We start from the raw sequence: 25,724 nt of genomic DNA on the forward strand, positions 1-25,724 counted from the left end.
TCAGCAGAAGAAAGAAGGTCATAAACATGGGATGGCAATTCATTTTTGGGAGAACTATTCCTTTAATAATTCAAATAAATAGCTTACTGGTTTTATTTTTATTTAATTAACTAAAACTAAAGTGCAAAAAGGTTTTCTTTAAGGAGTAGGGTTAGTCTATTGTGATTAGAATTAGCCTTGTACTGTATATACACATTAGTAATCTGTGGCATATCCTCACGCGCGCGTGTGCGATGTACGCATGAAAAAATGGGCGGACTCTCGTGCCATGACAACCTCAGAGTGACTTGTCTCTACTGTACCGAGGGGGCTAAGTAGTGTGCTTGCCTTAAGTTGTATGCAAGAACAAAAGAGCAGCAAAGAAAAGCAGCCACATCCTCTCGGCACAAGGAAGAGGTCCATTTAAGAGCACCACCGTACTGATGGAGCACTTATGCGGGTCCAAACTTCCATTCTGGGTAAGTTTTGATCAACTCTCGCGTATTAAAAGACCTGTAACATGAGCCTTGCATATAGCGCTCGTCGTATTGTATAATATGTTTTGATATGTTTCCTTGACACCTCATTAAACTACATCAGCCAAACGTTTCATCTAAGCTGCCGAGGTGCGCATAAGCAGCATTTAATAAATAATGCTCAACAATTATTACCTTAAATCGATGGCCTATTAGTATGGCTTAGTATTAAAATGAATGATTGTGAGTGAGTTCGTACATAAACATTAGCAACTCTGAACTTGAATTTCGGCTATACGCTTGACATTACATCTGAATATGACGACAGCTAGTGTGCTGAATAGATATCTATTAGGCTACATAGTAGCGTTGCCAGTTATATTTGTTGCTTCTATATTATCACGTTAACAACCCCTTTCTCAGATCTCCAAATGGAGTGACATTTTTTCACCCCTCAGTTTACATGCAGTTATTCAGTCTAGGGGCCGTTCACGCAGAATCGTCTTTGCTGAACGCAGCGCCACGAATATATCAGAACGCCGGTGTCACGAGACGCGTTTTTAAAGTTGACGTTCTTCTAAAAAGGCGGCGGTCCTGAGCGAGACGCGATGTACAAAGCAAAACAATTGAAAACAGCGCGCGACGTTGGCAAAAACCCGCCTTTTACATTGAAACGTTTCACGAGCAACTCCCATTAACATATTAACAACCCGCTTCAAAATACCTTCTCCGAATGGTGTGAGGTTCACGTCACAGGTTCTGGAGAGGAATGTCTGTTGTTTACGAGGATACTCAAGGTAATGCCATCCTTGTGCGTGGCCTATTTTATTACGACGGACACAGCGAGGGCTTATTCTCGTGGTCATTAGACTACAGTCGCTCAGCTTTACAGAAGATCAACATTATGTAGGTTAAGAAGAAATGCAAAGTGTTGGGAATTTCCTGTTACCCTGATTGTCACCAGTAGGTTTGCAATATAATTCAGTTTCTGGGGATGTACATGATTTTCCTTTCTAATCACCCAATATGTATCAACAACACCATTAGATATACACTGTAATTAAATAGTTATTTTAAAACATTGACAAAACTAGCATCCTTGAAGTTAAACTGAATTGAAAATATAGGATGGCTTCAAAGCAGGGGCGTTGCAGGTATTTTTAAAGTGGGGGGACCCAACACTTACAATGCAGTCTTAATACATAACAGTTTATGTATAACAATATATGTATTATTTACTTTTAATATTTGTAGTATTTTAAAGATTCAAGTTTTGCTAAATAATTGCAACATTTTGCAAAATTAGCTGTAAAAATAAAGGGCATCTTGATGAGCACTTGCTGTTTCAAACATGACAATAAAAGACTGAACACAAGCTGAATAAATAATTTAATCAATTACAACAATGACACTTGTGCATGTGCTCAATTTTATTTTTGTACTCTTTGTTAAATGTGCTCTATGTAATATTTTTACTCTACTAAATCATTAAATGACCATAACATGTCATTAGATAATTAGGAAACCCTGTTGAAATACTGTCTTCTCTGATAACAATGCTACAGCCAGTATATTGTACTTTGAAGTGTCCATTCCAGGCCAGAATTTCTGTTTATGTTTTGGCCTGTGTGATCCCACCCACTGCCCACTCACCAATAGTATTTTGACACTACCGGGTTGCCAGATTTGATCAGGTTTGCATTAGGGATGCACCGATACCACAATCCGATACCAGTGATGTTTTTTTCTTAATCAGGCACCATTCCAAAAAACATGGATAAATGAGCATTGTTGAAAGCAACTTTGTAGAAATGAAGCCATGTTGATTAGACTGTCTGACGGCCTATTACATAATGGTTGTTTTGGCTCATGAAACTCACCTGTGATTGGCCGGAAGGTCGCTCAATCAACCCAAAGTAACAAAATGCAAATAATACTGTATACAAATCCACCATTTTTACTCTGTATGGGTTTAGCTCGGAAAAGTGCAGGGGACAAAATTTACTTTTTAAAGAGTGATGGGGAGGTTTTTTGAATGTTTTTTTTATTCTTCTTCTTAATTTTTCAAATGGTTATAGTCTTTAGAGCTCACTTCACTGCCCATGTTGCTTTAAATCAGAATCAGGAACAATCGTGTCCTGCAAATGGCTTTTTCTTATACGATGCAACACATATGTATCTGTATGTAATCACCTTAATGATTTAAGGGCAATAAGGTACTTGAGACTGTAATCGGTGCTGCGTAGTGATACACAGTTGCTTGGTGAACAGGTGTTCTGCATCAAAACTGTTTTTATATTGTGTATGCTATCACGTTTGGTATGCTGCATTGACCATTTAAGATCTATGACAGGAAATATCGTTTTTATAATGGGTCAGATATACTAATTCGAGCATTAGATATTGTATTGTTCCTATTTAACCCATCAAATTGAGCACATTGACACATTCATGGCAATATTCATGTAAGGTCTTTGTAGGCTATACTACATACTATTTGCTAAATAAGATCAGGACATGATGTAATTTAGTACTGAAATGTGCATTATTCCCTGTAACTTTAACACACTGTACCTTCAGTACTCATGGTTTCATTATTTTATCAATAGTTTCATTAGGTAGAGTTTTTTTTTTGGATGGGAGAACCTAGTAGTTTATTGCATAATTTATTTAATAAAATAATACAATACACTGTATAATAATAATACATTAGTTTAAAGCATATTGATGGTTGTTAGTGTTATTAATGAAAGATATCATACAGTACTATTGTTAAATCCAAGCTTGTTTATATAAGGAGGACTGAAGGGGAGTGAAAAGGTTCAGACACAACTGTCTGGCTGCATTCAGTTCATTTTATTCACACTCAGATTTAGATTAGCTTGCTCAAAAGCCATGCACAGGGGCATGTAAGGTAACTGGCATCTTGTTTTACATCTCTCAGTAACTGCAGTGGAGGATGTATGTGTCACTGACCCATGCTTCTTGCAGGATATCGATTATAGTGATTTTTTTCAAGAGACACAGTGCAATATATTTCTCTCACTCCTCTTTTTTCTCAATTTCTCTATGATATTGCTTGCTTGCTCTGCATCCACCCCTCCTCTCTGTAGCACATGCTGTCCTTGTCCTCAAATGTCTTCTTTCACACAGAGTACAGCCTCACTGCTCTACAGTATATACATTTTATACATATGGTATATATACAGTATATACTGTATGTGAACGAAAGCAAAATGACAAAAGCATTGTACATTGCTGTTGTATGTGTTTTGCATTAGCCTGTGTATTTGCAAATGTAAATAGTTCCAGGGTCATTCTGATGATTCTTAACAGGATGTTAAGCAAGAATCAGTGTCCATTTCATTCCATTTTCATTCTTTGATACGAAGTCCATATCATTGGTTTCATGTTTCAAATATAGGTGAAATCCCTCCCATAAAATTCTAAGCAAATGGGTCAGTCATAGCAAAGGACTTAATCCAGAACTGCCATATTTCCTACACTGAGATCAGTGGGAAGTAGTTGTAGCATTGTGGTGTCCCAGTTTCAAATGAGCACAAAGTACTTAATCCATCAGGATTACCTCTGAATTTTTAATACTGAATGTTACTATAATGAGAGCTAAAGCAATTATTGGCATGTGTGAAATGTCAGGTAAGGGAACTCATTCCAGGGCAAAAACATGCTTTTTAGCTGGATTGGAATGGCCTGCTTTGTTTAATATCTGTCACCTCTTTTGACCCCTTTATTTTTTTCCCCCATCAGAAAGTCTTAGAGTACATTGTCGACCTAGTGGATTTTGACTGGACTATCTGATGACCAGTAGCTGCATCAAATATATCTGTTTTGGCTCTGGATTAATTAAATGTCTACATTAATTTGCCCCTGTAGAGCTGGTGTCAGTTCAGGCAAACTCCTAAATTAATTATAGTTGCATTGGTGCCACTTTATATTAGTTGTCTTTAAATGTTATGTACTCACAAGATTCATATTTGCTGCTACTGAGGCTGAGATCCAGATAGGTTTAGGAGTAGAGTTCAGGGTAATGGTTGGGGTAGGGAGGGTTTAGGGTTAGGTGTTTGGTTATTTGAACTTTGTAACTAGTATCTAATTAAATGCAGGTACTTTAAATGTAAGTGTATAAACATATGTAGATAATAAGTACATAGTATCAAATGCTAAGTACATATTTGTTAAGGACACCTAATACAAAGTGGGTATGTTGCATTACTACATAAGTTTGTGGGTAAACTGCAGCTGCTACTTCACTCTATCCACACTTCATTTCTTTAAATTATTTGTAATATATTGTCAGTTAGTCTCCCTTGGGTGCATTTTGTTTGTCTTGCATGCACACATGGTTACCTTGGAGTAATTTCAACCACTACTTTTTACTTACATTAACTGCATAAACAAATGTTAATACCGCTAAATAGTCTGCTTTAAATTGGTTGTGTTGTGTCAGTCTTTGTAATAACAATAGTATGTATACAGTACCTGATTTGTCATTTGAGTAGTTAAATTTCAACATGCCATTTTCCACAGCTATATATTATTTTATAATATATTACCAGTTTCTAAAAATGTTTTTTGCAGTTCTGTCTGTGCACAAATATGTTTTACAATAATCCAGATCTTAATCATTAGGGGTTATTCAAGCATTTTTGCTTACAGTCTCTTGACCAAAGCCTGCAAGCTATCTAAAGTTTACTTAATAGAGTTAACAACATTGTGTAAAACTTGATTTACTAACAACTATGTAGTCGAGCAACATGCCAGAATATTTTGGTTTAGCAAGAAGAGCATGCTAGTTTGTTACTAGTTGATTATAAACGGATCATTACACACAGAACTAAAATTACATTAACAAATATGTAAAATAATAAAGATTTAAAGGTGTATGTTTGATGGCAAAATACTTTCTTCCTATTCCAAGCATAATGTGAAAAGACAACTTTAAGTAATTCATTGGTAGGTTGATTTCCTTGAAAAGAATACTGTGGTTTTGAAGCAGAGCAATCAAAATATTGCTCTGTTTGTTTGAGCATCCCAAAATTCCAACTTTCATATGGCTTTCATTTGGAATGACATGAGAGTGAGAAATAATGAAAGGATTTTCAGTTTTGGCTAAACTTGCCTTTTCCCTTAACAAATATGTCCATTATAGCTTAGTCATTATTGTGTAGACCTTATATAAACTCACATATTACAAGCAGATAAAAATAGTCCCTAACCGTACAAATGAAGATAGGAAAATCTCTTGACCCGGACATGTCTTGCAGTTTCACTTCTTCATAAAAGCCTTTAGAATTCCCCCCCCATGCAGGAAACAGCTTATCACAGTGCTGATGAAGTGTCTTATGATGACCTGGGAAGGAAATATGGTGCTGATCGTATGTTTGGAAAGTAAAAGTTGGTACTTGTGTCACACTCCCTGTGGTTCCTGTGTGCCTACAGATTCCATGTATGATGTGTTATGCCAGTTTCCTCAAGAGAATTTGATATCCCTAAATCAAATATATTCAATGAGTGGGGCTATACTTAAACAGCTTATTATAAATTATTGTGTCAATCCAGCAGACTTTGTGTTTCTGTGTGCATGCATCTGTGTTTGTGTGTATGTTACCAATAATACAGCCGATGATTACAATAATTGTTGTATTATATATGTAATAATGTTGTAATATTGCCATGAGCCTGATTGCACTGTAGATCTCATGATAATTAGATTTAATGAATAGCTGCAGGTGAACTAAACATAAAGAATATATTAGTGGTCAACTGATATCAGTGCCAAAGCTGATTTCTAGAGAGCAGGAAATAATGCAGATATTCATTGACATGAAATATATTTAGTAAGATGACATGTCCTGAGGTGTGGCATCCTGTATTTCATCTAGCACAATTTAAACAGAATTTAGCTACTTTTTCTATAGATTTTTTATATAATAATTCGTTCTTATGACCTCATACTAATTGAGAGTCTACATGGAATATTTGTACAGGACCATATTAAAAGAGCTAGTGAAGGCAAAAAGGTTATTCAAAATGGTGAAATTGTGATCTACGGTATACAATTTCCCTTCTACATTGATATACATTTTAACCAAATTTGTTGATACAAAAATATCCATTGACATGCCATGCGTCAACTACCCATACATAACACTCGTAAACAACATTACTAAATTTAAATGAACACTTACAACCTTCTATATGGACCTGTTGGAAAAGGAATAACCATTGGCTAGAACATTTTTGTTTTTACTTGCCAGACTTTTGACAACATGTAAACGTAATGCAACTGAAAACTGAAAAAGATATTAAGCAAACCGAGAAGGGAACATCTTCACATACAGTATATATAGTTTTCATATATTTAACCACACAATATAGTATGTGAGATTGTAAATGTTTAATATTTCTAATGTTTTAATTATGTTTTAGCATGAGTACAAATGTACACATTTTACATCTTATCAATTTATATAATGTAATAAAACTGCATTTTTGATAACGATGCAAGCTGTTGCCACTGTTTGAAATTTCATACACACTTTTAACATTCACAAGATTGGAACCTAATAATGAAAATAGAATTACACATATAACAATGAGTTTATAATTATATTTTGAAAATAATAATTTAAGTGCTAATATATAAAAACAATTTTTTTACCAACCCCTTGCATAGATGCGGCACAAGCCTTTTTGTTAAATTATTTAATATTTACAGTGTTTTCTGAAGTTACTTATACAACTTACTACATTTAGCACTTGTGGGATTTACATTGAGTTTACATTGATATGTATTACAAGCACTAAATTAGTACTGTCTCTGTAAGAGAAGCTCAATAAGCAAAAGTTTACGGTTGAATAAGCTCAGCGTAAATTAAGGCAAGAGAGGTTTCATGGTGTTTTTTTCCCTCATCCGTGCAATGTTGATTATAATTTATGTTTCTTTTTAACTTTTCTATCACCAACAGACAGAAAATAACAGAAAGGGTATTAAAAGAAACATTAAATTAAAATGGAGAGCCTGCTGGGTCTTGGCTTTAGACACACAATACACAGAATGAAGCAAAAGGAAACTTTTACTTGCTCTTGAGTTTTGCGATGCTTTTTTTGTAACGGACACCAAACAGGTGCATTACACTGGTCTTTAGCCATGATTTAATACAGAGAATGTTGTGAAAACAGTCAGGGGGAAAGTTTAAGCAAAATCAGAGTTGATGTTGTTAAATGCAATGGAAATGTAATCATCTAAAGTGTTGGTAACAGCACAACCACGACACCTCAGGACTTACTGCAGCCAAATAAGGTCAATTTCCTTCAGAGTGCTTAATCACGAGCCACAACATGCAGTAAAAGATGAGGCTGAATCTAGATCGCCAGCTTTTTATTCAGTAGAAGGATTGCAGTGCTTAAGTTATTCTTCGCTACACAACTCAATCACTGGCGAGTAAAATCTGAATATTTACTAGCCATTGGCAAATTTTATTTTACTTATTTTACTAGGACTGACTTATTTTACACTCATTCACTTTATAAAGTTTACTCAAAATTCACAGCAAAAATGAAAACAGAAAATTTGCACTGACAGTTGACACTGCATATTTTGATTGACCACTATAGTACCACGTATCGTTGGAGAAATTAACTAGCTAGTCATGACTGTTTCCCACAACCATAGTAACTATGTTGCACATCTATCGTTCAACAACATAGAGCTGTCGTTAATGACATTACGCAGGGGTTGGAGGAATAACTTCCAGGAAAATGTAATTATAATAGCTCATTTACACGTACACTAGAAAGACTGTAATAGATGCGTTTCCCTCAACATCAGACTTCGGAGTTTCCCCGAAGCACTTGAGCACAAACGCACATGCGCACTCTTAAAATGGCCGCGTTCTGTTCAGAAGATATAATCCCTATGCCCTATTCACATCAAAGTCTTTTCCATGCACTGTGAGAGCAGTGGATGGCTGAAAGATGTGGAGCGGCAAAATAAATAAAAATTTGAAATTCACTTTTAAAGCTATTTTTATTGAAAATTCAGTTTGAAGCTATATATTGTGATTGTTCTCTCTATGAACTGCCCTTCAGAGGCTGGCTTATCCAGTTTGGAATGCAGCCAAAAACGCCACTTGTGTATTAACATGGACACAGAATCCATGTTCTCCAACAGAAACCGTTTGTGTTTAAGCGTTTCTCTTAACAGCCTTTAAGTGCTCAAACAGCTGCATTCGCATTTACATGTTTCAGAACGCAGCTTTCTGTAAATCCCAGAATAAGTCTTCATTTTTTTATGCATGTAAACATGATTTAAGTCTTGACAGAATGAAACATATAGAAGCCGAAGTGAAATGATGTGCACACAGCAAACTAACAAGGAACTATTCTTCTAACCACAGGTTAAGAGCTGTAGTTCCAACCACACAACTCTGCAGTGCTGTATGCGAACGGTTTTGGGAAACATCAAATCGTTGAACTATGTTGGTAACGATGGAATTTCCGACCATAGTTAGCTAACAATTATTTTGGGAAATGCACCAGTTACAGCCACTGCTGGTGATTTCTAAGGATTGTCCAATATATTAGTCTATTAGTGTCTGTTATTACAGCCATCTTGCCCTTCATCAACTGTCCTACATTGGTTTATACTGTACTGTAATTCTTCAAATGTAACAGCATGAAGTAAATTCTCAGGCTAATTATTCACCATACTTTTCTTTTACTGTGGTTTGAGGTTTTGTACAACCACCTACACCATTGTAATATTCAGACCAATATTTTCTACACTACATAAGGGTGTTGTTTTAGTCTCAAACCAACTTGTGATAAGCTTGCTGTCTCAGCATGGTACCACAGTACAATCTCAATTAGATGACAGACTGTCTAAATACAGGACAAGCTTTCACAGGATTGGTCAGCAGCCCCAGATTACCTTTTGGAAATACTTTATGGTAACTTCACAGATCAGGGCATAGCATTTATGTTTTCCCTTGGAGTCCACTTATTATGCTAGTCAAGTTTTTTTTTTTTCATTAAAACAATTTGGGTTTACATGAAGATTTCCACCCTCTTCCCGACATTAGAATTAAACAGGCTGTTATTCTACTTTACTTTTAAGACATTAAATCAAGTGAAATCTTTTATGAGTTTATGACTACCTCCTCCAGCTTCATTAAGGACACATAAGTATAATTCAGAAGTCTAATAAATTATTGTATGTGACTAATGATTGTTCTGAAGGCATATGATAATGTTTAATGAGAAACAAACCAAACCAAAATCTAATCTATTATTTAGTTAAAATGCTTACCAACTGTTGCTACATGTGCACATTCAAGATAATGCACGAGAGCAATACACAGGCCCCGCTCGCAAAATGGGGAATTCATGCAAGAAACCGCTTTGTTTCGCTTCAGTCAGACCGCCAGCGATATTAACAACAGAAAACACAACACCGCTGCACACAAACCAGAGAACAGAACTTAGAAAACATGTCTGAAGAATTTGCAGTCAAAGAATAGATGCATTTCTATGCCCAGCCTTATTTGTTTGAACTGGAGTACTCGGAAATCAAAGCTATGTAGTATGTAACTGTGGTCGGTTTTATGTTAATGTGATTATGGTTGTGAATTATGATGACAAGTGATCCAAAAATGGGTCGCAGGTCTGTTCTGAAAGGGTCGCTCGCAGGTAGCAGGATAAACAATGCTAAATGCTATTAATAAAATATAAATGTAGTTTTATTAGTAAGGTTCGGGAGGAGTAAGTTAATTTAATTTAATCCGACCAATCACACAGCCAGAGTAAGATTATATAAACACCTGCTTACCTCTACGTAGCACTGAGAGTTTGCGGCATCCCACCACCTCCCCATCTCCTTCTATCTATTTCATCAGTACTAATCCAGTCAAGTCTTGAGCTTTGAGCCATTCACCCTGGACAGAGAGCCACACAAATTTACACTATCCTTAATACATTAATTGCAAACTTCTGAAAGTAAAAAACGGTGGAGAATATGCTTTCCATATCTTTTGTTTTTGACATAATAGGATGTGCATCCATTCAAATTCTACTCTATTTTCATTCATCTGTTACTTGTGTAATATGGTTATTACTAATACAATATCTGGCAAGTCCTTGTTCCATTGGGTTACAGTGGTAAATCACACTCCTTCTGTTATTTGTGCAATTGTAAATTTGTAAATGTTCCTATTCAGCCAAGTCATGTTAATCATTTCACATTGCTTATTGTTTGGTCTATACAGTTTATGGTCATTTTAATAAATGTCATTGTTTGATTTAAGCACATTTATGTTTTTGTATGATAAATATTTTTTGTTCCATATTGGGTCGCCACTTAATGTCCAAAGTAAAATCTGGGTTCCTGAAGCAAAACCAGTAGACAACCACGGCGTTAGAGTATGTCTCCTATTTTTATTTCAAAGGAGCATGGACATCCTCTTTTCCATGATATGTCCCCATTAAATAGATATTTTAAAGATTGTATGTGAAATTATTTAGAATCTATTAGTCCTAAGGTAGAGGTCTCACTCTTCCACTGCTGTGATTAGGGCTGTGCCTTGAAAATCCTCATTAGTGCAATCAACCGTATCTGCTAGCACCCACTTAAGTTGTGCCTTTATCCGGCTACTCGTCTGTATTACATTACACTGGGGAAGCAGAGGCCACCTTTCCCCTCCTCTACCTACTGTGGGCTCGACTCGGGTTGACATTAACTCAGTGGAACAGTTTGTTGTTGTCAGCCAGTATTTTTCAAACAATATGTCCATGAACAGCTCGCTGAGACCTATAGCTGCTGAGACTCTGTAGGGTGGGGGCAGCTGCTCAGTGCAGTGTATTCATACTGTACTTACATCTGCCTATTAATGCTTTTTTACTTATTTTCTTATTAAAACAGAAAAGCCTAAAAACATGACATACAAAAAAGCTTGAACAATGCAAACATTTTGGTTTGAAAGCATATATAATTGACTGATATTGTTAGGTCAAACATTATTTTAACTGTGAATCACCCTGTTTTTGATTCCACATGGTGGAATGACTCTACTTCTCTTACACAATGATCAAACATTAAGAATAGGAGTGAGTCTACTTATGCAAGGAAAAATAATGATTTGAAAAGAAATGAATTGCATAGATCCTGCCTGTGGCTGGGTTTCCCGATAACGTTGCAACATAAACTATTACAATCATCTTAACTCTGTCGCTCGTTATTTTACGACAGAGTGACGCCTGTTTCCCAAACCAGCACGTAGATCACTTGTTATAAAGTAGAACTTAAGTGATTTGTTATGGGAGCTGTCCGGTCCAAAGGTGTTGATCACTTTGGCAACTATGTGTGAAAATATTAACATAAATGGAAGTTGTTTGTAACCTTGTCGAGGCATGGAAACTTATTAACTATTACAGAATTTAATTACAGAAATACGAATGGCTTTAGTAAGACAGAGTTTTCACTTTAAATTTACTTTATTTAGTTGACCAGCTCCTGGAAAGCTTGCTTCTAAAACAACCAGGCTAATTTAACTGTTACACTTGTGTAAAATCACCATGCAACAACTGCTTTATGCAGCACAATGAGCTAGTAGCTAACAGCTAGCAGTCGTGTTATTGTTTATGGTGAGTAATATTTGTGTCACGTTTAAAATGATGGCACTAAACTGCAGTGGAAAAGCAAGCTCAGAAAAGTAAAGCGAGCAGAGTCTAGTCTAGTCGAACCATAACGTGCAGTGGAAAAGTGCCAAAATTGGCACCATTTCTTTTCCTCTCAATTCTTGTCTGCAAGAGAAAATATAACCATATGTAGTGCTTCTTTTCTAAACGACTGTTAGAAATATAGATTTCAACTAAAATGATTACACTATATTTAAGGAATAGGACAAGTACTGACTGACTGTTAGCAAATACAAATTTTTTTTTTCATTGTATTGTACTTAAGCTCACCAGTGATGTAAAGTATGACAGTGATGTGTTTCCAGTGAGAGCACAGAATACATGTTAGAACACAATCATAGGGTTAAGACAAGGTTTGATGCTTGATTCTATAGTGCTTTGTGTGTCAGGATCCCGACTCTCTAGTTGAGTTTTTGTTGTTTTTTGTTGTACCTGTCACCTGTCTTTCTGTTTTTGTGCCTTTCTTGTGTATCTAGTGTCAGGATCTTGCCACTTCGGTTGGTCTTGTTTATAGTTTTTGTGGCTGGATCCTGACACTAGTGTTGTATGAATTTACTTGACTTTGTGTTTTCTCATTGCCATGTGCACTCATGTCTGTGCTGTCAAAAAAAAATCCCTGTGAAACCCCGCTTCCTTGTTTACCTTGTGATCAGTTAATTTGCATCACCTGCCTTCCCTTACACTCCTCATTTCTTTCCCTATTTAACCTCATTGTGTTTTCTGTCCCATGCCAGTATGTTGTAGTTGTTCACCCTGTTAGGTGTCTTCCTTGTCGGTTCCTGTAATTTGTTCCAGCCCAATGTTTAGAGCCCAGTCTGTCTGCAATATGCAGCCCTGGACATTGGAGTTTTCCCCTTCGTGGTAGTTTTTATTTGTTTTGTTTATATTTTGAGTTAAATAAAGCCCGTCCTACTCTCTAAATTTGAGTCCTCGCCTTCTCTCTCCAACACTTCCTGACAGAATGAACTGGCCAATACTGGACCCAGCGGAGGGATAATGGGCATCTTCCTCTTCCTATCTCCCAGTCAGCAAAGCTCCAGCTGCCGGCGGTCGACCCAGCTCAACCAGCTCTATTCCCTCTGGGAAGGGGAGGATGATGTCAAAGATTTCACCTGCAACCTCCTCATTGTGGCGGATGGGCTGGATTTCAACGAAGCGATGCTTGAAGACATTTTCAATGGCACTGCCTCTTTCTGCCCAGCAGGTCCCCATGAGGCGGCCGAGCCTGCTGCTGTCCACCATGAGTCTGCCAAGTTTCATCCACACTCAAGTGAAGGAGGAAGAGATGATTTTCAGCTGCTGCTGCCCAGCTTAGTCTTATTGTTTCACTTGCTGCTGCCAGCGCTTCCGGCCACAGAGGCTGTTCCCCTGCCGCTGCCAATGCTTCTAGCATAGAGGCCATTCCCCTGCCACTAGCTCTCCCGGTCTTGGTCATGGAGGTTGGAATGCCTGTGAATCTTACCAAATCATACCTGGCTACCACCCTCCAGTGTGTTTGGGCTGCTTATATCTCCGTGCTCTCCTCTGCGGCCAGTGCCAACCCTGACCTCTCCCTTATGGCTGCCACCGCCCAACCTGACCCCTGCCCAGCGGCCGGCGCCCAGTCTGACCTTTTGCCAGCAGCCTGCACCCAGTCTTACCATTTGCCAAGTGGCTGGCACCCAATCTGACCCTTTGCCAGAGGCCAGTGCCCAGTGTGACCCTTTGCCAGTGTCCGGCGCCCAGTCTGACGCTTTGCTAGTGGTCGGTGCCCTGTCTGACCCTTCACCAGCAGCCGCTGCTGCCCATTCTGTCCTGTTCCCTGCGGTCACCAACAAGACTGTCCAGTTCCCTTCTGCCTCCCTGCCTCACCTCATCCCGTTCCTCAAGCCTCCTCCCAGGCCACCGGACCCTGCCCCTTCCTCAAGCTTCCTCCCTGTCTGCTGCATCCCACCCTCTATGTGTAACCTCTTACCAGGCCACCGGAATCCGCCCCTGACCTGCACCCAGCTCCTAGGCCACCGGCCTGGATCTTCTTCCCAGGCTGTTGGACCCCAACCTGGATTCTCTTTCCAGGCTGCTGGACCCCGACCCTGACCCTCCTCCCAGGATCCCAAATATCTAGGTTAATTCTTTTTGTTGTGTCGGGATCCTGTCACCTGTCTTTGTGTTTGTGCCTGTCTTGTGCATTTAGTGTCAGGATCCTGTCACTTCGGTTGGTCTTGTTTATAGCTTTTGTGGCTGGATCCTGACGCTAGTGTTGTGAGTGCACTTGGCTTTGAGTTTTCTCATTACAATGTGCCCTTGTGTCTGTGCTGTCTTAAATTAAACCCCACCCCCTTATTTACCTTGTTATTAGTTCATTTGCTTCACCTGCCTTCCCACGTTAACCTCCTCATTTCCTTCCCTATTTAACCTTATTGTGTTTTCTATCCCTTGCCAGTTCATTGTGGTTGTTCACCCTGTTAGGTGTCTTCCTTGTTGTTCCTGTCATGCCTGGTCTTGTCTGTTCCAGCCCAGTGTGTCTGCAGTGTGCAGCCCTGGACCATTTTCCACTTTGTGGTAGTTTTTGTTTGTTTTGAGTTAAATAAATCCCTTCCTACTCTCTGCATTTGAGTCCTCACCTTCTCTCTCCAACCCTTCCTGATATTGTGGCTTTTATTTCATAAATGCATATGCCAATCTCTGATCCCACATTTTCCTGTCAACACATGGCCTTTCAGTGGATGGTAAAAAGAAGATTTCAAGATTTTATGATTAGGGTGTGTATGTGCATTTGTGTAAATAAAATTTTATTACAAATACACTACAGTCAAATGTTTCCTATGATCTTAAAAACCTTTTGATCTTAATGTTTTGACTTAAATGCTTGAATGTATTTTTGTATTGTGCCCATATGATTTTATAAACAAAAACAAAACAGTTAAGAGTATATCCAGAGTGTGCAGAGCTGCAAACTAGCTAAAGAGTGGCTACTTTAAAGAACAAAAGGTCACTGTATTAACCCCATGACTTTACAATTATTATGTGTAATATGTTACATGTATTATATGTATGTAATAAGTAAATATATATTGATAAGCATGCAATACACCTTCAATCTGGATTCAAATGTGTGGTAGGAAAATTATTTAGACCACATGTGTGGTCTTTTTTTGTTTTTTATTTAATCTCGCCCCAAGCATTGTAAATAGCATACTTTACATAAAAGCATACAAGTACTTAGTAATGTAGTAATACAACAATTTTACATATTGCTGTCTTGAATAGCATAGGATTCAGTCCTTAAAACAGACACAGCCTTTAGAACTGCCCCCTTTATTTCCCCTGACATACTTAAAGAAGAAATGCATGCTCAAAATGTCCTCTCACTTGCGTTTTCATTTGTTAAGCGTGATATTCTCAGACTTTGCCTGCTCTATAGTATATACATACTGCTCCCTCTCATCTGTTTGTAATACGATAGTAGTGCGTCCAGTGGTTCAGGAAAGACCACATAAGTAAACCCTAAAGGAATGTTCCTCTTCTGGTTCGCTAGGTGTGCCTTAATGGTGTTTGCATGCATCGCTGATCAAGATGAATAGAGGTGCACAAAGCAAATAGCGACTGAGATCTTAAAAGCTGTCTTTCCTAACGCAGCCCATCTGGCTTCGGCCTTGTAAAAGGTGGAGCTTAGAACAGACATGGTTGAGCATGTGCACACTACAAATCCTGTCAGACAGTAACGTCTACTATTACAAACACACATCATCTCCATTCTTCCTACCTTCGCTTACCTTTCCTACAAAACCTACAGTTTCTTTGTTTGAAAGTGGAAAAAAAAGGTTTTGCTAAAGCTACATGTTGTATTGTATTGGTGTCTTACTGTTTTATTTAATACAATATACCGGGCTCCAACAGTCTAGTTAAAATGACTAATTACCAATTATATTATCAGCAAAACAATTTGAGTGAAAAGTTACAATGAAATATTATCTTGAATTTCTATATGTATTCGGTTCACCATGTTATCACAGCATTATTTGAGAATGTTCCAAATGGATATGCTTTAATGGAAGCAAGGAAATCTGACCTTTTGGACAAATGAGTTAATACGGTCAATGTCACACATAACCTTACTGTACATTTAATTAGAAATATGACCTAGAAATAATCTCTTTCTCATTTCTTTCTAAATAATGTTTTTGTAGTATCTGTTCCAAGCATTGAATGCAGTGCACATCAGTTGGTGGGTCTGGATTTGCTCTCCTAGATTGTGCTCACACCTACGCACATTCAGGCTGATGGCTATGCTGACAGATGCAGGGAAACAGGGCAGCTGTGTTTATCTTACAAAGAGTGGGAAAATGTTTACAATGTGATCTAAAGTTTGCCTAAAGCATCTTCTTTTGCTCAAGAGGGATTTTTTTAACATCTTCAGTGTTTGCCACGTGAGATGTTAACAGGCCGAGCTGACAGCTGGCATGCTGAATGTGTTGCCAATTTAACCATTTGTAAAGATTGTAGCCATGATAATATGGAGTATTTGCTTGACAAAATAGGTGTAACTGCACCCTGAAGACGGCATTTTTGCCAATACATGTAGGTTTGCAGCACACTTTTTTTCCATTGTTTTTGACTATTGTTGTGGCCATTGACAATAAAGTATTTACTGTGTTTTTGATATGGAAGTGTGCCTTGGTTATCCTTTTTGGATTGTTATTTTCTCATTCAAGAGCACCTTTGTGTATGTTTTGAATAACTTCAGAGCATACTGGATTTAGTTTTTTGCAACTTGGATGATGTTTGTAATGCTGGGAAGAAGTCAAGAGAGCTGGATCTAGGTGCAGCTAAGGATTTGTAATGAAAATAAACAAATACAAATAACTGGTAGACACAGGAACAAATAAAACAACCACGATGGGAAACAAGAACATAAACAGGAGCAAACATCTACAAAGAGCACTGGTTAAACACGCGAGGTCAAACACATGCAACAACTGACCAAGACTGAACAGAAATCAGGGCATTATATACACAAAGACTAATGAGAAAATTAAACACAGGTGAGGAACAATGAAGGACAGCTGGCAGAGATGAGAGCAGGGAATTATGGGAAGTGAAATCCGGGAACAGATGACAGGGGAGAAACACAGGCCAGACAACAGTGAATCGTGACAATGTTAGTCTGTGAATATGCTTGTCATGTGCTTCTGGGGCTTTCAATAATTTTATTTTTATGTTTTTCCCATGATAAAATCTTAGAGATTTGTAGAAGCATGTAGATTTGCTGTAGAGTTTGTTTGCAACACTTAACGGCATTCACAACTGCTTATTCTCTTGCTCATGCAAAACATCTGGCTAAAAAAAGTGAAATAAGCACATTTATTATCAAATCAAACAAAAAAAACTGTAAGAACTTTGATAAAAATCAGTGACCATAAGCTATTGTTTGTCTGTTAACTACACTGTAAAAAGGTGCATTTTTACCTGATGTGACAATTATAAATTACTTGTATTAGTGTAAGCCAATATAGCCAGGTTGATTTAATCATATTGAACAAAATAGACTTCAAACCAGGTAATGAATATTTAAGTACATTTTGTAGTGTTAAATGACTGTATGTGATCTCATGTAGTTTACTGATTAATAAGATTATCAGTTTATGTGCTCGTTTATTAATGAATATGCAAAAAATACATAAATTGGATGTAAAAAGTGTTGTATAATACATTTCCACAGGTTTATATGATACTTATTATATTAGGGCTGTGAATCGATTAAAATTTGGAACTAATTAATTGCACATTTTTCTGTGATATACTGTATATTTACAAATTTTTTTTCACATGGTTGACTTGGTTTCCTGAAGCACTTAGTAGAACTTTAGTTGCACGTAAGTAGCACTAAATCTCTACAACACGCTTCCCAAAAGCATAGTTATCTATGTAGGATGTAAAAAAGGTTTAAAAATGAACATGCCAGAAAGTAGGGATGTCAATTTTTCGACATTTTCATAATTGATTGTTGTGGAAATGAACTATCAGTTAATCAATTAATCGTTAACATTAATACAGCCGATGTGACATAATTAAAATATTTACTTAGATTTTAAGTGCATCACTGTAACCACAATCTTTGCTTAAAAAACTGAGGGAAGATTTTCTGTGGCAATTAGCATTGATCAAGCTTATCTTATATTGAACCCAGAACATTTAATTTCTTGGCTTTGTGACCCAATAAAACTTTAGTTTAAACTTTACATTTGCCCTTTTTTTTATTATTATTTCAAACAAACCATCAGCAGTCCACGGCACTACACATTCTGTAATATTCAGCAACTAAATACACCTTATTCAACAGATTGGGTCTCTATAAAAATTGGGTTGCTTTAGTTCTAGAGAGACCGAATGTTTCCCTTACTCTTCTTGTGGGTAAGAGGGGATTTAACCCCTCTTATGCATGCTTGAGGGAGAGGATCGTTTCAGAGGATCTTATACCAATTAACACCACTGAATTAAGCCACTGAAGCCAGACAGGTTTCAGTAGAGCTGGAATAATTATATCTGACACCAGGGAACTGGCATTGTTATTTAACTGGTTTTTGAGGCTCACCATGAGTTGGTACTGATCAAAATGGAGCAATGTACAGAAATTACTTTTCGTTACACTAATTTGTACATTTGCATGTCAGGCTGACCTCATAACCACATCTAAGTTGGCACAGTGAAGGGTGTCTTCCCTTTAAACCGCAGATGACATCCTATGAGAGCACTGTGTCGTCTCGTGGGTCCTTTGCTTGACGACACATTGAACAGATGAAACAAAACGTACAGTAAATGCCTGACAGTCTCTATCCTCTGATTTAAAGGGATAGTTCACACAAAATATGAAAATTCTGTCATCCGTACTCACCCTAGTGTTGATTTAAACCTGTATGACTTTCTTTCTGCTGTGGAACGCACAAGGAGATGGTAGGCAGATTGTTAATCTCCTTGCATATTTGTTTTCATAGAATGAAGGTGAGTATGGGTTGGAACTACATGAGGGTGAGCAAATGATGACAGAATAATAATTTTTTGGTGAACTATCCCTTTAAAATGTAAAACAGCCTAAACTTGTCACAACTGTAGGAATCGGGAAGCGGTATGCCGCTTTGTGAAGAGCTCTGAAGCTCTGTATTGAATTGAATGCATTTTTGTAATGTCGCATAAGGATTTCTATGATCTCAAATAGGATCAGTTGTTTTGTTGATCTGGCCAAAGCATGCCCATGAGAGACTTTAAAGCATGACAGCGATTAGAAACGAGAGAAGACTACACAAATACACCTCTGCGTTCCCTTTTCTCTGCTCTGTTTGCTGTTGAGAAGAGAACTAGGCAGCCCTCTAGAGATGTCATTTACAGCACTTTTATAGTGATGGTTCACTCATTGGAGCCTCAGAGAACTGTTGTTTGTTAACATCATGACACGAGTAATCTAATTTTCCTCGATCTCTGTAAATACATACTTTTAATTTCAGAACTCAAAACTTCCTCGTCATTCCAAAAAGAGCATTTATTGAAACCAATCTGCCAAAATGACTCGTTCTCTACTTCCTTCACTTTGTGATGTCACACTGTGGTAGACATTTGTGTCGTGACTGCCTTCCCAACAACACATCAATGTCTAGTTATCCCCTCTGTAGCCCCATCAATTAGCGGTGAGCAGTGAGATGGCAAGCAGAGAGCAGGCTATATATATACAGTATATATATATATATATATATAGAGAGAGAGAGAGAGAGAGAGAGAGAGAGAGAGAGAGAGAGAGAGAGAGAGAGAGAGAGATTTTTTTTTTTTACTAATATAATAACTGAACCTCAAGGATTTGTATTTAATGACATATGTTTGAGTGCAACATCCTGCTTCCCATTTATCAAAATGTTTGTTTGGTTAGAATAAGTTTCTAGTTGTTAAAATTGTAACTTCATGTTAGTTTTAAGATACTCGCTTCACTGAAATAAGGAATTTTCTACAGAGCAATTCTAGCTTAATGTGCCTCCACTATATTTTTTGGAGTCACAGTTAGCAGGGTCAGTAAGCGCAATTGGCTCATCTGCCACAATATTGTAATTTCTATGAATGATCTGATATTATTATACTATTTTTATTATTCAGTATTGAATTATCTTTATTTGGGGGACTTTGTCATAAAATATTGATATGTGCAATTAAATTTGATTTGTTTGATTAATGCATCTGCATCGAATTAAACATTTTATTTGATTGGCAGCCCTAGTTAGTTAATCAAGTCAAGTGGGGCAGTGGTGGCTCAGTGGTTGAGGCTCAGGGTTACTGACCAGAAGGTCAGGGGTTCAAGCCCCAGCACCACCAAGAAGCCACTGTTGGGCCCTTGAGCAAGGCCCTTAACTCCAGGTTGCTCTGGGGAGATTGTCCCTGTAATAAGTGTAAGTCGCTTTGGAGAAAAGCGTCTGCCAAATGCGTAAATGTAAAGTGTATCTTACTTTCGCAGATTTACCCGCAAGTGTCAAGTGGTTTTTTATTGTTGTTTCAACCATATACAGTTAGTACAGTACACAGCAAAACGAGACAACGTTCCTCCAGGACCATGGTGCTACATGAAAACAACAAAGGACCAACACAGGACCACATGAGACTACACAACAAAATAAAATACCTATATAAAATACCTATATATACCTATATAAAGTGCACATGCAAACATGTGCAAAAAGTACGGGACAGTACAACAAATTTCTGACTATGAACAGGACAATAGACACAGTGCAGCGCCGACCAGTACACAGTAGTGCAAAAAGATGACAGTTTCTAAAAACGTAAACATAACATACTATAAGATAGTGTTCTATGCACATAGCAGTTATTGAGGTAGCAGACAGTTATGATGTTAATATATGTTAAAATTAACATTAACAAAGATTATCACACAGTGCTTTAGCATACTCGATTCTGATAGGTCAATGGCTCCATCAAGCGGTCTGATATCTCTAAGTAACAACCACACAATCCTGAGATTAAGACTTATCAAACCGGTCATCTGGGTATTGTGAGCCATCTTTCCTGCTTCTCAGATCACTGTGTGATCTCTACAAGTAAGCTAATAAAACAATTTCAACTCAATGTTTCATGTCCAATCGTGTTTAATTTCCATTTACTCAAGTCTTGTAATAAGATGCGTAGTGAGGAATCAGGTGGTCATTTGCACCGAATAAACACAGACAGGTCTCTGATGTATACTGAATGTGGATTTCATGTCAAGTCATTTTTATTTGTATAGCGCCTTTCACAACACACATTGTTTCAAAGCAGCTTTACAGAAGATCAGCATTAACAGAAGATAAAAATGTAATATCTATAATGTCTTAGAGTCATCATTGTGTAGCTTGATATAATACGATTGTGAATTGTGTTTAAAAATAAGTAATTAAATAATAATTGTATTTATAACCCCAGTGAACAAGCCGAAGGCGACTGTGGCAAGGAACACAAAACTCCATAAGATGTTGGTTAATGGTGAAAAATAATCTTGGGAGAAACCAGACTCACTGTGGGGGACTAACATCATGAATGTAATGCCAATGTAATGGTCTGTGTTTAAGCAAAGGTTTTGTATGAACTGTAAGATTAATGACTAATGCCATTGAAGTCCATCCTATAATAACTGCAGAAGTTCACATAGATATAACTGTCCTTGTTGGCTGGCTGATGAAAGGTTTTGTTGGCAATTAATTGATAGTCGATGTATTCCATTATAAGAGTGAAGTCCATCATTAGAACAAGGTGATGCAGGCAGAGATCAGTTAGCTGCATCGCAGTTCAACCTGAATGGTATTTGTGGTGGGGACTTTCCTAAGTCCAAGGTTCAGGCAGTGGTGTATGAAGTATCCCATGTCTTATGGTTGCAGTTGGCATCAGTTCATCATATGAAGTCCATCATAATAGACTGAAGACAGATAAATATTTCATCTGTTTATCTCACATAATTACATAATTTCAGTGCAAATCAATAATTTATGTCCAAGTATTTATTTATTTGGTTAGTAGCCATGTAATAAGCAGGATAATGTACAGTCAACAGACTGCACATTATCCCTTACCTAATAAATGCTGTAAAAGTATTGCTCATTGTTAGTTCATGTTAAATGTAGTTTACTAACTAATACAACCTTTTTATAAAGTGTTACCATTTATTTCTTGCTACACTATTACGCTATATGTCAACACTCAACACTGTCAGATACATAAATAATGTGTACTATCAAATAGTCAGTTCTTACAAATCTAGCATTCAGCTGCAATTAAAGTGACAGTTCACACACAAATTACATTCTGTCGTAATTTATTCACCCTCATGTTTTTCCATACCCATATGACTTTTGTCCATTGAAAAAGATTCTATGCATAATGTTAGCCTCATTCACATTGTCATCGTATGGTCAAAAGATGCAAGACTCAGTGCTTTGTAATAAGACATTTACAGCCCTTGTTCTTTGTGTTGCATGTAAAAATGTTTTGTTTGGTAACAGTAAATGTGTTTACTTCTCTTTCCCAGGAGCCCAATCTCACCCTGTACACAGACCTGCCAGATCTCCCAGAATGCTTTCAGCTGTCAATATTGCCATGGACTCCCTGTATTTTCCTGTGGGTAACTTCCCCTTTCTATATCCTCTACCTCAAGAGGAACAACAGAGGTTACATTATGATGTCTATATTAAACAGAATCAAAACGGTAAGAAATTTAAAGGAGTGTCAGTATGTTTCACTTCTAGGTGTGTCTTTGTGGTTATACTCCCTTGTCTTCTTCTTTAATGGTTGATTAAATCTGTGCGCAGGTTCTGGGCTTGATATTATGGATAGTATGCTGGACCGACCTTTTTTCTGCATTTCACGAGATGAACCAGAATCACACCAAACCCCCAATTTTTTTTGTTACCCCTTTAATAGTTGGCATGACAATGGTAAGTTTTATATATTTAATAGTTTGATATACTATGAAAACATACTGCAACTTTCAGAACTCAAAACATCCTTCTCAGTCTTAAAAGAGATCTTTGCTTTTTAAAATTTTATTTTAAACAGTACTCTCTTTCCCTCTCTCTTTTATCTTTTCCAGTTGTTAGCCACCTTCCTTATCCAGTTTGAGAGGTTAAGAGGAGTGCAGTCATCCGGTGTGCTCTTCATATTTTGGACAATCTCAGTGTTGTGTGCCATTGTGCCTTTCCGCTCCAAAATCATGCACACCAATCAAGAGGTCTGTGGCTAGCCACACAAAACAAACCCACTAGCATACTTTCACTTACTCAGTCAAAGATTAAAGGAGAGGAAAGTAAACTAAAGTTAACTAAATTATTTTCTGTCTAGGGATGTCAATATAATGTGTCAAGGTAGTGCAATTAATCATACAATTTAGATACATTTAAGCATTCCTTGACTTGTATGTACAGTCAGGTCCATAAATATTGGGACATCGACACAATTCTAATCTTTTTGGCTCTATACACCACCACAATGGATTTGAAATGAAATGAACAAGATGTCCTTTAACTGCAGACTTTCAGCTTTAATTTGAGGGTGTTTACATCCAAATCAGGTGAACGGTGTAGGAATTACAACAGTTTGTATATGTGCCTCCCACTTTTTAAGTAACCAAAAGTAATGGGACAATTGGCTGCTCAGCTGTTCCATGGCCAGGTGTGTGTTATTCCCTCATTATCCCATTTACAAGGAGCAGATAAAAGGTCCAGAGTTCATTTCAAGTGTGCTATTTGCATTTGGAATCTGTTGCTGTCAACTCTCAATATGAGATCCAAAGAGCTGTCACTATCAGTGAAGCAAGCCATCATTAGGCTGAAAAATCAAAACAAACCCATCAGAGAGATAGCAAAGACATTAGGTGTGGCCAAATCAACTGTTTGGAACATTCTTAAAAAGAAAGAACGCACACATTGATGGAAGTTCGTTTAACTAACTTCTAAAGTTTCCCTCACTATGTACTCTCTGTACTCAACAATCTCTTTATTTACAAAGATTTGGGGACAAAATTTGGGGACAACTGGGATGTGAAAGGTACACAATTTGTGATATACACAATATTCTATACGGAAACAGCTCAAGGGAAAATTTATTTTGCGAAAACCCAAACATTTTAAGGATATAGTCATCACACACCATTTTATCAATAAAAGGCCAATTGGATGGAAATGAGCACGAGACTGTAAATTTCGCAAATTATTTTTACGCATTTTCATTTTGTTGATAACACAACAGCGAAAAAAGTGGATGGAAACTCAGCTTGTGGCATATTTGAATCTTTCCTTCTGGATTTTTCCCTCCTTTTTTATTTTTCATGTGCATCTTTCGACCAACATGTTTAGCTTTCAGAGCAGAGACTTCAAGAAGAGTTCAGTTCAGCGCAGTACTGTTTGGAGAGAATAGTGCTTCTGTTGTTCCTTAAACAAGCTTCAAGACAGCTTATCTAACTCACAGAGCGACAAACACAACTCAAGGCTGCTGCTCTGGAGTACACGTCCACTAGCTGCTGCTTTTACACTTAAATAACTTTCAGATTTTAGCTCCTGGCTGTCAGAAATGCCTTCAACATCTAATTTCCTGCCTGAACAGAAAAAAAACAAGAGTATGTACTGGAATTTTGAACTTAAAGAGATAGTTCACAGAAAAATGAAAATTCTGTCATCATTTACTCACCCTCATGCTGTTCAAAACCTGTTTGACATTCTCTCTTCTTTGGAACACAAAAATAAATATTAGGCAGATGTTAGTCACTATTCACTGTCATTGAATGGAAAACATCAACTTGAACATACTAAGATGTTTTGTGTTCTGTAGAAGAAAGTCATACAGCTTTGGAACAACATGAGGATGAGTAACCAATGATCGAATTTTTGTTTCTGGGTCAACTTGAACAGTTTGGAAAATTCATATGAGCTTCTGACATCTTGAGATCTATGATCTTTTACAAAACACGATCGAGTGGAATAATGAATTATTCTGAACTTTTTTTTTTCATGTGCTGTGGAGAGATGTTATGATAAGATGATAAAGCAGCATTCTCTGTCTTTTAGAATGGAGTCAAAGACAAGCTGAGGTTTACAACTTTCTACATTTATTTCGGGCTCACCCTGCTCGAACTCATCCTGTCATGCTTCAATGAAAAGCCACCTCTTTTCTCCAGTGTGGTTACAGATCCTGTAAGTCAGTGTGTGTATGCAGTGCCTAATGTACAATGACTCAAAAGGCCAACTAAATTACAAGACAGGCCAGCATGTTATCAAAGATTTAATAGCCACAAACTTTATTTTGATCTTTGAATTCCTAAAACATGACAAAGGTTATTGAAAGGTCAGAATTGCACGCTGAAGTTCCTGTGGTGTTTTCACTGGTGTTTTAATTGGTTTTTCAGAATGCATGTCCAGAAACATCAGCTGGATTCCTCTCAAAAATGACCTTTTGGTGGTTTACAAGGTGGGTGTCTCACTGTGTGTTTAATATTGCTTTTGGGCAGTCAGAAGCAATGTTTTTCTTCAATTAGAAAATAAAAATTAACACGTACAT

General features: G+C 37.3%; 1 protein-coding gene across 6 annotated transcripts in view; it reads left to right on the forward strand.

Moving 5' to 3' along the window:
* The first annotated feature begins 312 nt into the window (after positions 1 to 312).
* LOC127633241 (ATP-binding cassette sub-family C member 3-like) overlaps positions 313 to 25,724 on the forward strand; it is a 65,404-nt gene continuing 39,992 nt past the window's right edge. For all 6 annotated transcript variants that reach the window (XR_007969190.1, XR_007969188.1, XR_007969189.1 and 3 more), the window contains exons 1-6: positions 313 to 458; positions 22,705 to 22,881; positions 22,985 to 23,110; positions 23,266 to 23,403; positions 25,235 to 25,360; positions 25,573 to 25,634. Coding sequence is in view for 3 of the 6 variants with exons in the window: in XM_052112185.1 (XP_051968145.1) it covers positions 423 to 458; positions 22,705 to 22,881; positions 22,985 to 23,110; positions 23,266 to 23,403; positions 25,235 to 25,360; positions 25,573 to 25,634 (665 nt within the window). In the remaining 3 variants the exon portion in view is untranslated. The remainder of the gene's footprint in view (positions 459 to 22,704; positions 22,882 to 22,984; positions 23,111 to 23,265; positions 23,404 to 25,234; positions 25,361 to 25,572; positions 25,635 to 25,724) is intronic.

The sequence above is a fragment of the Xyrauchen texanus genome, chromosome 40 (genome assembly GCF_025860055.1).
Source record: "Xyrauchen texanus isolate HMW12.3.18 chromosome 40, RBS_HiC_50CHRs, whole genome shotgun sequence".
NCBI classification, from domain to species: domain Eukaryota; kingdom Metazoa; phylum Chordata; class Actinopteri; order Cypriniformes; family Catostomidae; genus Xyrauchen; species Xyrauchen texanus.